General features: G+C 40.7%; 1 protein-coding gene across 4 annotated transcripts in view; it reads right to left on the reverse strand.

Moving 5' to 3' along the window:
* The window catches only part of KDM3B (lysine demethylase 3B), a 54,234-nt gene that overhangs the window by 13,658 nt on the left and 28,181 nt on the right, over positions 1-12,395 (reverse strand). For all 4 annotated transcript variants that reach the window (XM_061360126.1, XM_061360123.1, XM_061360124.1 and 1 more), the window contains exons 12-16: positions 9,276-9,383; positions 7,726-7,853; positions 6,805-7,084; positions 5,589-5,845; positions 2,154-2,420 (exon numbers count right to left, since the gene is read on the reverse strand). In XM_061360126.1, coding sequence (XP_061216110.1) covers positions 2,154-2,420; positions 5,589-5,845; positions 6,805-7,084; positions 7,726-7,853; positions 9,276-9,383 — 1,040 coding nt within the window. The remainder of the gene's footprint in view (positions 1-2,153; positions 2,421-5,588; positions 5,846-6,804; positions 7,085-7,725; positions 7,854-9,275; positions 9,384-12,395) is intronic.

Raw genomic sequence — 12,395 nt, forward strand, 5'->3', positions numbered from 1 at the left:
GCTGCCAGGTAGACATTAAGGCTAACAGATAAATTAGTCTTCAGTCCAAGAAAATAATGACAAATTTTGATCCCTGCTGTATTTACTCAACCCACTGAACATAAGGGAAAAAAACAACAACAACCCCAAACTACTTAACCTAGTAGGACCCTTTCAGCTATTAAGCAGAGAATTTCTCAAGGAAGAAAGTGTTCTCTCTAAGTGAGAACACAGCTAAGGTTGCAAGACAAAAGAATAGCAGACTTGGCTGGCAGACATTTCCTGCCATATCTGCTCTCAGACTACAGGAAGAAAATAGTCTGCTGCTATACAAGGGGTCCTCTCAATGATAATGTCATCCAAAAGCATCAATAACATATCTTGGGGTGAAGCCTAAAACACAGGGCCAAAATAGGACATGAGCATGACAGTTGTAGCCAGAGCCTCCAAGTGTGCAATGACTTGGAAGGCAATGCACACCGCAAGCTACACATCTGACAGCAGACTGGTAATCTCATCTCTGGACTCCCAAGTAGCCTCTCAGGATTCTTTAATAGACAAGAACCCCAGAGCCACGTGCAGCAACTTGCACACGGTGATTAACCAGCCTCATCTGCAGAGAAACAGATAAGTATGTCTTTTTTAAGTATGACCAAGAGATTTAGGATCCTCCTCAGAGACATGACTATTTGCTGATAGAGAGGGTAGAGAAAACTATCAGAGTATGCTGAACAGAAACTAAGGAGCTCTTTGCTAAGTCAGGCAGATGACTTACACGACAGCACTGCAAAAGAATGACTTGAAATCCTTTATAAACCAAAAATATTCAACAAGGTTTTTAAAAAAGAAGGGGTGGAAGGGGAAGCCAGGGGGGAGGGGGGGAAGAAAAGAACTTTGTGCACTGCAAAAATCTCAGGTCACCACTGCATCAGGGGAAAGCAGCAATGCCACCACTGAGCTAAGTTTTTCAACCTAGCATTGAGAATCAAGGGTGTGCTGCACAGTAGCCTCTTCCACCTATTAGGAGCTGGCTAGGGCAGTCAGATAAAGAAACCATTAATTCTGTGGTTGATGGTGCCACAATCCTTTCTACAGTTCTTATGGCTACACGCTACTTACACTTGTGCCCAGGGGACCCAAAGAACGTACAGTTCCACAGGACATGCTTAACTGGAAAGTAATCTGCTTCTGGCAGGAATGGACTTTGAGTGCCAAAACAGAAACATGCAGCCTGATCAGTTCCTCCACTACAGCTCAGCAGGCCACAACTACAAATAACTACATGTGATCGCCAAGAACATTAGCATAACAACAGAAGACCCAACAAAGGACTTGCTCCAGCAAATAGGATGTTAACTGTTTAGCACCAATGATCTCAATTCTTAATAGTCAGTGAAGGTAATGGCATCAGAGGTAGCCACAGAAGCAAGTGCCAAGAACGGAGTTTGACTGAATGGACATCATATTCTATTAGAGATATGTCCGAGATTCAGCTTGTCTGACCAGACCTTTCAGGAGAAACCTAAGCTGTAGCACTGTCGAAATCTGAGAAAGTGACGATGCTGGCCGAAGGTCTAAGGTCCAGCCTCTTGACCGAAAGCCTAACCAGCTGATGACTCCTCAGACAATCCAGAGGAGTGCTCAATACATGGAATGCTGAGTTCAAAATAATACTTGGGTTCACACAGACTGTAGGCTCAGGATGAGAAACGGCATCAAGTACACTCAAAATTTCAGCAGAAATTACTAGATACAACACTTTTATTCTTGTACATGCTGCAGCTGGAAGCTGTACCTTCCCCTCAGGCTATAAAGCATCAAGTATGGGGTAGATACTAGGATCATATAGGAAAGCACAGTCGATTTGCTACTGGGCTGTAATAGAGCAGATTCAGCACAAATCTTATCAGAAACAAAAAGGCTGTCACAGTAAACATCCTCATACTGGCAAGCTGAGAAAAACTCACTGGGTAAGAGCACACGAGCTCAGGTCAGTAAAGCATGGAGGGGACAGGGCTGCTGACTCCTGTTTACAGTGCTACAGTCAGAATCTTCATCATATTCACTCAAGAGCAATTAGTCAAAGTTTGGATGGAGTTGTCAATAACCAAGGTACAGGTTAAAATTTATAACACGGTATTTATAAGCAGTAAGAGTTGGCTGTCATCACCCACCTGGCCTTGTTTCCAGCACTCCCTGAAGATCTTCCAGTTGTTTTTGTTGCTAGGATCATGAAGGCAAAGGAGTCTACCATCACACAGCCAAGAGTGGGAAGTGTGTGGATCCAGTACATTTAAGCCCATTACCATTTCCTTCACCTCTCTCTGTGTGTCAGCTAAATTACTAGCTCGTTTTGCAGCATCAGACGTCTTCTTATTTTCCACCACAGAAGCAATGATATGGTCTAAGAAGTTAGGCAGGCTGGCTTTACCTTTGGCCCCCTAGAAGATGTAAATTGAGAGGTAAGTTTAGTCTTAAAACAGCATACATACTGACACATATCTGCTGTCATTCAGATTTTAGTCATGGACATCTTGGCAACAAAAAAACATCTAACAGTAATTAAACCATCTCGGAGATAGGCATGTATCTAGTAGGAACTGAAACAGCTATGGCCCTACTTTGTAACAATAAAACTTAAAATAACCTGCTACAGGGTGCCTAGAAAAAATATTAAGGGAACAATCATGGAATAGAAAACTTAAGTTCTAAGGAAGTGAATTCAACTCTGGCACAGGTAAGTTGCTGAGTATGCAAACATTAAATAACCACTGACAGAGAGGAGAAAGTGCTTCCTCTATGCGCAATGTTAACAGAAACATTAGTAGACAGCCTCTCTTATTCTGGCATACATGCTCCTCAAAGGACATTTGAAACTCCTCAAGGGATGTTAAAAATTCAGAAGAGGTTAATGACACAATCTTAAATTGTGTTTTTCAAAAAAAGTAGAAGACTCATGCCTTATAGCAAGATACTTAAGACACTAAATATACTTCATATATTGAACAGAAGATAAACACTAACACAATCATTATTCACAAGGCATCTACGGGAGGGGTAAGGGTGTGATAGACAAACAAAAAAACCCAACCAACCAAACAAAATAACACCAAAAAATCCACACCCAAAAACCCAAACCAAACAAACCCTGGAATCTGAGCTGGAACAAAGCTGGAATCTGAGTGAACGGAAGCAGTGAAGAACTAATACTGGAACAATTTTGCCATCTTCTTTAAAAATAAAGATCAATAGGCAGAAAATTTACCATATGCAGAGCTATGAATTTAAACATAACACTATTCATAACTGAAGATACTCATTCCAGGTCAGAAGGAAGACATACAGCTCATTTGGTGTAACTGTCTGCTGACATCAGGTTAAGTTACCCTGGGCTGGGTGAAGCCAAACCTAACATCTCAAGGAAGGAGATTACATCACTTCTCTGGGTAGCCTATTCCAATATTTGAATGTAAAGTGAGAATTTTTTCTTATATCCAGATAGAATTTCCCCTGAAACAACCTGTGTCTACAGCCTCTTGCCTTGTTACCACACATCCTTGTGAAAGGAGTACCTCCATGACCTCTACAACTACCTTTTAGATAGAAGATCAATCAGATCCCCAAAGCATTCTTTTCTCCAAGATGAAGAAAATCAGTTTCTTCAACTTTTCTTCATGCATAGCTCTCCAATGTTTTAAACATTCTTCATGGCCCTCCACTGGACCCCTTTTATTTTTTCAGTCATTCTTCAACTGGGGAAAGTAAAACTGGAAATAGTGTCCCAAGTGTGGCCTAACAAGTGTTGAGTGGAATAACCACATTCCTTGATGTCCTCCAGCTGTATGCTTTGTAAGGCAGCCTAGGACCATTTGCCTTCATAGGCATTGCACACAGAATGTTGGCTCATCTTCTTCTTGCTGTCCTCTAGGCTCATCTCAGAAGGGCTACATTCCTGCCAGTTAGACCCCAGCCTGTACTGCTGCTTGAGGTTTTGTTTCCAAGACTAGATCATAAAATCATCTGCTTACAATGGTCTTAAAAATGTACCTCTACATTGATTCTACAGAAGTCATGAAATAGGTAATATCCAGTTTAATAATTACAGTCAATGCTAACTACTCTTCACAGAAGAGTGTCAGTGCTCCAGAAACATCAAGATGACACTTTTCATAAGCAACCATCTATTATTCCTCTCAATTTGACCAACACAACTATTGCTTCTCAGGTATGTTATGTTCATTCTACATAAAGCATCTAGGCATTCAAGCAGGGGGCTGCACCAGAGTTACCCTCAAGTTCTTTCAAATCTAAATTAGTCTGTGAAGACCAGAAGTCAAGAAAGTGAAAAAAGACATTACACAACAGATCTGATTCAGTGTGGTAAGAGAATGCATGGAGTTGGTGGGACAAGGATATGAGCTGAAACAGGCTCTTCAAGCCTTGAAGGAGTAACTTGCTATTAAACAAGTGATCACAATTTCTTTGCCTGAACTCAGTGATGAGAAGGGGTGAAAGTGGTATTAGATTCACTTTCCTTTAGCAGTGACATATTTTCCTGTACAGTTCCCTCTACCAAAATCAAACAAAAGGAACATGTTTCAGTATTTAAAGGGTGGCTACAAAGAAGACAGACACTCCTTCTTTAGTATTCACATGGAAAAGATGAGGTGTGATGAGCACAAGAAGTTACTCCTAGGGAGATTCTGATTGGACACAAGAAGAAAATTTTTCACAATGAGAACTATCAGCCACCAGAACAATCTCCCCAGGAAGTGGTGGGCTCTCCAACACTGGGCACTGTTAAGATTCAGCTGGACAGAAGGCTAGGACATCTAGTCTAAGTCCTGCTTTGCCAAGAAAGGTTGGACCAGATAATCCTCCAGTTCCTTTCCAACCTGGGATTCCAGGATTCTCTGAACTGTTATTAAGGTTCCATCCTTCCATCTGACACAGAGGAAAAAAAAAAAAAATCTGCTATGAGGCAAGCCATTTCATCATCTCATTCTACCTGCTGAAGCGTTTGGAGAAAGTATTCTCCAGGAAGAGCTAAGCCTTGATAAATTCCACAGAATCTACTCTTCTCAAACAAAATGCTTTTACCCATTTCAATAATCATTGATTTGTTCAGGGCTTTTTTAAGGTTATTTCCTCCAGAATGGACTAAAGATAACCAAAGTACCCCGAATAAGAACCCAGAAAAAGCAACTACACTTTAAATTTGATTTCTGTCTTAAACGCCCTTTAAGTACATACAAGTGTTTTTACAGAACTGGTTTGCTCATAGATATTTATCTTTTTCTGTGGCATGTTCTTGTAACATTTTTAAAGATGTGGAATTTCAATCGAGCTTTTATAGGTGTGCTGATTATCAGTTAAACAATTTAAAGACTATATATAACTCACTTTTTTGGTCTCTTGCAAGGAATAGCTTCTCCACAGCAGCAGTAAACCAAACCACTAACAATTCACATCAAAATTTGCTGTGTCTTTGTAGGGTGGTCAGTTTGGTGAGACACTGCATTTGTTTCAACATTTAAAAATAAGATACTATAAAAACATTTAGATCATCTTCCATGGAACAGATATCAAAGGAATACAAAATTACTTACTGTAGAAGCTGCAGAAAAGACTGGAGGAAAGGGGACTCCTGTGTCTAATGGGACCTGAGGAAGCTTTCCTGGCCCTGTGTGCAGCAGATCTCTAAGGCTGGAGCCTTCTGCTTTATTGCTAGATGTCACAGGGCCCAACAAGAGGCTATTGAACAGCTTTGGAGTTAGTGGGGAAACCTTTGTAGTGGAGTTGAAGGAATCCAATCCAAAGGGTGAATGGGATTCTTTGTTAAGCACTGACCTCAGTGATCCTGATTCTGCAAGGTAAATAGCAACATCAGCAAAAAAAAAAAAAAACGAAGACAAAGTTCAAATGACTAAAACGTTCTCTGGAGTTATTTGCTCTTGCATTAAATAGGGTATTGATAGAAACTTGTGGAAAAGGTAAATTATCACTGTAACAGTGAATGAGGCATCTCAAAATGATTCACAGTCATCATATACTTCAGATAAATTTTACCCTTTGTGTGCTGTTCATCTTTTGAATAGCACAGTGGATGTGAGTGCCTCTGATACACAATAAACCACAACGCGGTAACAGACTCAATCAAATAAACATTTCCTTGACTTTCTGAACTAATGTTTACATATGAAATATTTCATATTTTAACTGTGGTCAAAATTATTAGTGACTAAGCCCTAAAAAACTAGAGAGAGAGTCATGAACATTTAACACTGACATATAAAGTAGTTCCTGCTAGACACATGGACAGGAATAAATCCTGTGTTAGTTATGTTACCTCTTGACAACCGGGAGGTGTATTTTATAAACACTTATTTCATATTGAGAATCACACTGAAACTACTGAGTATTACAGAAGATCTAAGCTTTCATTCTGACCCTCCAATTGGACTCTCAATTCTTTAGAAATGCACTTTTCACACAGCACACAAAACAACTTTACTTCAATGAAGTGACAAAGTTGCATCTGAAGTTGATTACATCAGGTACCAGCTGCTTATTACTTAGAAAATAAATACAAAAACTGGCACTGAAATAAACCAGGAGTGACAAGACAGTCTGTTTATCTTCAGCTGTATCATCTTCTTTCCATCTTTGAGTATTCCTAAAACTGTAAAAGAAACTGGTTCTAAGAGGCAAAGGGAGAAAAATATCATCTTGTTCTTTTCTATTTAGGGCTAAGCACTCTCACAAACAATAGCAACCGAACAGTATCTTCCAATTCCAACACCAGAGGGTGTGTCTTCTGCTCACCTTTTGTTTCTTCTTTTGCTTTTTGTGTTGCTAGATCAGCAAGCCAGTGTAAGGCTGATGATGGAGCTGTTTCTGGACAAAGCGGTCTGTTAGTCTTTATTTCACCAGTGTTACTGTTTGGTAATGTCTCTGCTTTTGCAGATTCTTCTATCCTATTATCACTTGCTTCAGATTTTGGAACAGTGTCAGTTTCTAGTTGCCCCACTCCTGTTGTCCCTGCTCCAGTGGAAAAGGTGCTCTCATTTCCAGAGACTGATGCACTAGGATTTACAGTCGGAAGCTAAAACGAAGATATAAACAACTGCTGAATGTTGCATAAAGGGAAGAGTTCAACTTGGGAGACATTTTAGTTATCTAATGCATTGGATTTTGTTTGTTGATTTTATTTGATCATTTGCTTTAAGCACACAGTAGAATTCCTTTATGCTTACACAGCATCAGAGTACAGGAGCTTCTTCTCCACGTACATTAGACCTCGTTGCGTGAATTCTTATCATGCCATCTTTTAGTTGTCTTTTAATGTAAGCCCAGGCTTTCTGATTTCTTTTTTTTATAGGATAACTTTTGGTTAACAGTAACAGAACTGCTGCAGATTCAGCACAAAATTCAGGAACCGTAACAAAATAAATGCATACATTGCAAGCTACTTGTTGGTATGGCTTAAGATACAGCATCAATAGAATGGCTTCTTACCCAACTTTTACATAGAGCATTAGCCCAAATATCCACTTGATAAATGATGTTGCAGCACACATCTCCAAAAAATACTCCAGAAGATTTTTGCTAAGCTAAACCACTCAGAATACGTATGGAGAAATTAAAGTTTGTGTTTCACAATGGATTATTCTAAAGGATCTAACATTTTAATACATCTTAAAAATGTAAATGTCAAACAAGGCATTTCAGGCTCAAATTACATACCTGTGATATACCATTAGTGACAGCCGGTCTCAACACTGATTTGTTCTGCCGGTTAATACATGGACAATTGGCTTTAATACCCCATTTGCCTCGTGCTGCATGAACCATGTCTCCAATATTGTAAAGTGCTGGGAATAAAGTTAAAGTCTTCAGTATCACATGTACAGAAATCTAAAACCAAGGCCTTAATAAGATATATTCAGATGCATGGTCTGGGTTTTTTTCATTCCACAGTATTACTGCTAAGTCTCTTTAAGATTACATGCTATAACAAAACACTTGTCTCTGGATAGTGTGGATAACTGTGCTAACACCAGCTTCGCGATGTCACCGAGAGGCTGTCAAGCCTGGCAAATCCTACAGATAATCATCTGCTCCTGTTATTCTATATAGGGTCCAATGATAAAAGCAACGAAGCAATTTTGAACCAGAGACTATAGTCTCAGCTAGGCCAGGTCTCACACCTGGGTTGGCACAATCCTCAATATCAATACAGACTGGGGGGGATGAATGGATTGAGACCAGCACTGCAGAGAAGGACCTAGGGGTACTGGTGGGTAAGAAGTTGGACGGGAGCTGGCAGTGTGCGCTTACAGCCCAGAAAGCCGTGTTGTATCCTGGGCTGCATCAAAAGAAGCATGGCCAGAAGGTCAAGGGAAGTGTTTTTTCCTCTCTAGTCTATCCCACTCTACCCCATCCCACCTGGAGTCCTGCATCTGTCCAGCTCGGGATGCCCAGTACAAGACAGACATGGACCTGTTCAAGCAGGTCTAAAGCAGATCTACAGAAATGATGAGAGGGCTGGAGCACCTCTCCTGTCAAGAAAAGCTGAGACAGCTGGCATGGTTTGACCTGGAGACCATACTGTGGTCTTTCAGTATGTAAAGGGGGATCATAAAAGAGACGGAGAGACACTTTTTACCAGGACCTCTAGCGACAGAAAAAGAGGCAGTGTCTTAAACCAAGAGTTGGTTTAGATTGGTCACAAGGAAGACATTTTTTACAATGAGCGTGGTCAGGCACTGGCCAGAGGAAGGTGCCCAGAGAAGCTGTGGCTACCCCATCACGGCCAGGTTGGACGGGGCTGGGAGCAAGCTGCTCTAGTGGAAGGTGTTCCTGCCCATGGCAGGGGGTTGGAACTGGATGAGGTTTAAGGTCCCTTCCAATCAAAACCAGTCTGTGATTCTATAATTTTCACGACCAGTTATGCAAACTCTCAAGTAAATGGTCAGCATTGACTATTTACTTCTCTCCCTGAATAAAAAAAAATAATAAAAATTCTTGCAAGTTAATCAAAAAATTAAGAGAAAATTAAAACCAGCTGAGCACAAGAAGTCACGGCCAGTACCAGCAGGGTGTTCACTTTAAATTTACATCTTGATCTGACTTAATTTATCGTCCCTTCAATCCTTCCACTGTCACAAGTGGAAGACTCCTCTGAACCCATGGTAGGAAAGGTACCAGCCAGAACACCAACCATCTTAGTAGTTTTTCCACTTTTGCTTGAGACAAGATTTGGAATTTTTTTTCTTTCAGGTTTCAAGCATTACCTGTACCAGGAATGATCTGTGTAGGCATAAGATTCTCTGGTTCATGAGACTGACCCTTTGCACATTTCAGCCATGCAAACACTTCCTCGTCACCAATCTCCTCTGTCTCTAGAATAAAGACACATAAAAAAAGTAAAATTTTGTACAGAATTCACTAAAAATTTACAATCAGAGTATTTCTGCATCAATATTGGGGTTTGTTGCCCTTTTTTTTTTGTTTGGGTTTTTTTATTCTGTACAGTGCAGAAATTAACCTGTTTATCTGAGAAACAATCTATAAAATACAGGCCATGAAACCAGGATCTACAGCAACTTTGCCTCTTCAGTCATTTTTTTTTTTCATCTCTAGTTGCTTATTTCAATCAGATAAAAACCTTGGCTTCTAGCCTCAATTTTTAAATATCATACTTTTGCTCTCATACTTTCCTAAATTACAGAGTAATTCTATCTTTTCTTGTCATCATGTCTCAAGCTTTTTCAACAAAAAAATATCTGAAGATCTATTCCAGGAAGAGAAAATTAAGCTCTCGTCAGCCTATCTACTTACAAAGCTAGAAAATAGAAAATTAGTAGTTTGAAAAGTAGCCTGACAAATTTATAATCCTTCAGATTTTACACCAGGTCTGGTTTACAAATATGTAGCTGCATAAAATGCATGCCATTCTCTTCCTTTAAAAAGAAGGTGAGGTGGAAGGATGAGTGTGAGAATATGAGAGGATCAACTTTTTAATTTCAGGGTCCTTTAGACCTGGTATGTGTGTAGGTTGTTTCTACAGTTCAAAGTTCAGACGCCTCAAAGCATCCAATTGTATTTAAGTAATGCCTTGGTTCTACATTTTGGTCCATTCTAAAATTTCAGACTTGATTAATAAAACATAATTACAACACAAGAAACCCTATTCTACTCACTTTCAGCTATATCCACTGTACCCTGGTTAACCACATCGTAAGACTGTTATGCTCTCTTCTGGTGTGTTCTGGCAGTAATTTCATAGGCTTCATCATTCTACTGGGTCTGGCTGGGATGGAGTTAATTTTATTCATAGCAGCTCTTGCAGTGCTGTTTTAGACTTATGATCAAAACCATGTTGATAACACACTAATGTTGTAACTATTGCTGAACAGTGTTTGCAGTGTCCAGGTCTTCTGCTTCTCTCTTTACCCCCTCCCCCCACCCCACCCCACCCCAGCAGCAAACAAATAGAGGGTGCACAACAGGTTGGAATGGAATACCGCCAGGCAGGGGACCCAAACTCAGCAAAGGGATGTTCCATGCCATACAATGTCACACTCAGCAACAAAGACAGAGCGGAGGCAGAGTTTGAGGGGGCTAGCCATCTTTTGCTTGGGAAACTGCTGGGAAATGGCCTGCCCCTGGGAGGTGGTGAGTGATTGCCTTTGCATCGCTTCCTTTGTTTTGTTTTCTTTCACTATTCCTCCTTTGCTTCTTAAACAATTTTTATCTTGACCCACAAGTTTTCTGCTTTTATTCTTCCTTTCCTCTTTCCCAGTCCCAGTTCTATGGGAGTGAGCAAGTGGCTGCATGGTGCTTAGCTGCCTGCTGGGGTTAACCCACAACAGTGATTTAAAAATAGGTGACTTTATAATCCATTTAGTGCTCTCTGGCACCTTTATCATAATGAATAGACAGCAGTACTCACACTTACTAACATCCAATATTTTGTACGTCTGCTCCATATAATAAAGTAACTGTTACTAACAGCCTTACACTTAACTGTCCATTGCCAGTGTGAGTGCTACCAAAGCGATCTTAATACAATAAAAAAACCAACCCAAACCAAAACACCTGCACAAAAAAACCAACCAGGTACTCACTTCTGTAAACAGTGCATCTCTCTTTGTTAGAAATTGAACTTACTGAGCTTTTTCCTGAATTATAAACCCTAGTGCACCAAGGAATCAGAAAAACAACTTTCTAACTCCTTGTTATAGAAAGGAATTCTCCACAATGTTTGCTTACTACTTCATCTTGCAATGGTTCCAATCTGTTAAGATATTATTTAAGTTTTTCCTTTATACTCTCTGAGGAAAAGTCAGAACTATATGGTAGCTTCAGCAGACAGACTATGCCTGCTTGTTATTTTCATAACCAAATTCTAATCAAATAGGTAAAACACAAGTATCTAAAGAAATGAAGAACAGAACAGCAGCACCAAAGACACTCACTTACTCTGCCACAAAACCTTCAGCAACTTCTCAGAAACTACCCCCACTGAAAGCCAGCCAGCTTAAAGCAGACTTTGGCCTCTTCAGGAACCTGCTTAGTAAGGTTCCATGGGATTTAGCCCTAGAGGGCAGGGGGGCTCAAGACTCTTGGTTGGTCTTCAAGGATCACCTGCTACAAGCTCAGGAGTGTTGCATCCCAACTAGAAGGAAGTGCAGCAGGAGGGCCAGGAGACCTCCTTGGATGGATAAGGAGCTGCTGAGAAAAATTCAAATGAAAAAAGAGTCTTATAGAAAGTGGAAGCAAGGACAGGCGACCTGGGAAGAGTACAGGGATGTTGCCTGGGAAGCTAGGGACCAGTTTAGGAAAGCTAAGGCCCAGTTAGAATTAAAATTGGCTAGGAATATTAAGGATAACAGGAAGTGATTCCACAGGTACATAGCAAATAAAAAACAGATTAGGGAGAACGTAGGCCCCCTCAGGAAGCTCTCAGGTGAACTAGCTACACAGGATTTGGAGAAGGCTGAGGTTCTTAATGACTTCTTTGCCTCGGTCTTCTCTGCCAAAGGCTCTGACCACACCACCCAAGTCTTGGAAGGCAGACGCAGGCACCGTGAGAATGAAGACCTTGGGCCCACCATAGGAGAGGAATTGGTTCGAGACCATCTTAAAATTCTGAATGTGCACAAGACCATGGGTCCTGATGAAATCCATCCACGGGTCCTGAAGGAGCTGGTGAATGAAGTTGCTAAGCCGCTGGCCATCGTATTTGAAAAATGGCAGTCAGGTGAAGTTAGGGCTACAGAACTGAAGGACAGCGGTAAAGCAGTTGATGTCATCTACCTGGATTTGTGTAAAGTGTTCGACACTGTCCCACACGACATTCTTGTCTCTAAATTGGAGAGACATCGATTTGATGAACTGACCACTCGGTG

The sequence above is a fragment of the Neopsephotus bourkii genome, unplaced genomic scaffold (assembly GCF_033783945.1).
Source record: "Neopsephotus bourkii isolate Nb327-2 ecotype Australia unplaced genomic scaffold, CSIRO-AGI_Nbou_v1 NB_1016, whole genome shotgun sequence".
NCBI lineage: Eukaryota > Metazoa > Chordata > Aves > Psittaciformes > Psittacidae > Neopsephotus > Neopsephotus bourkii.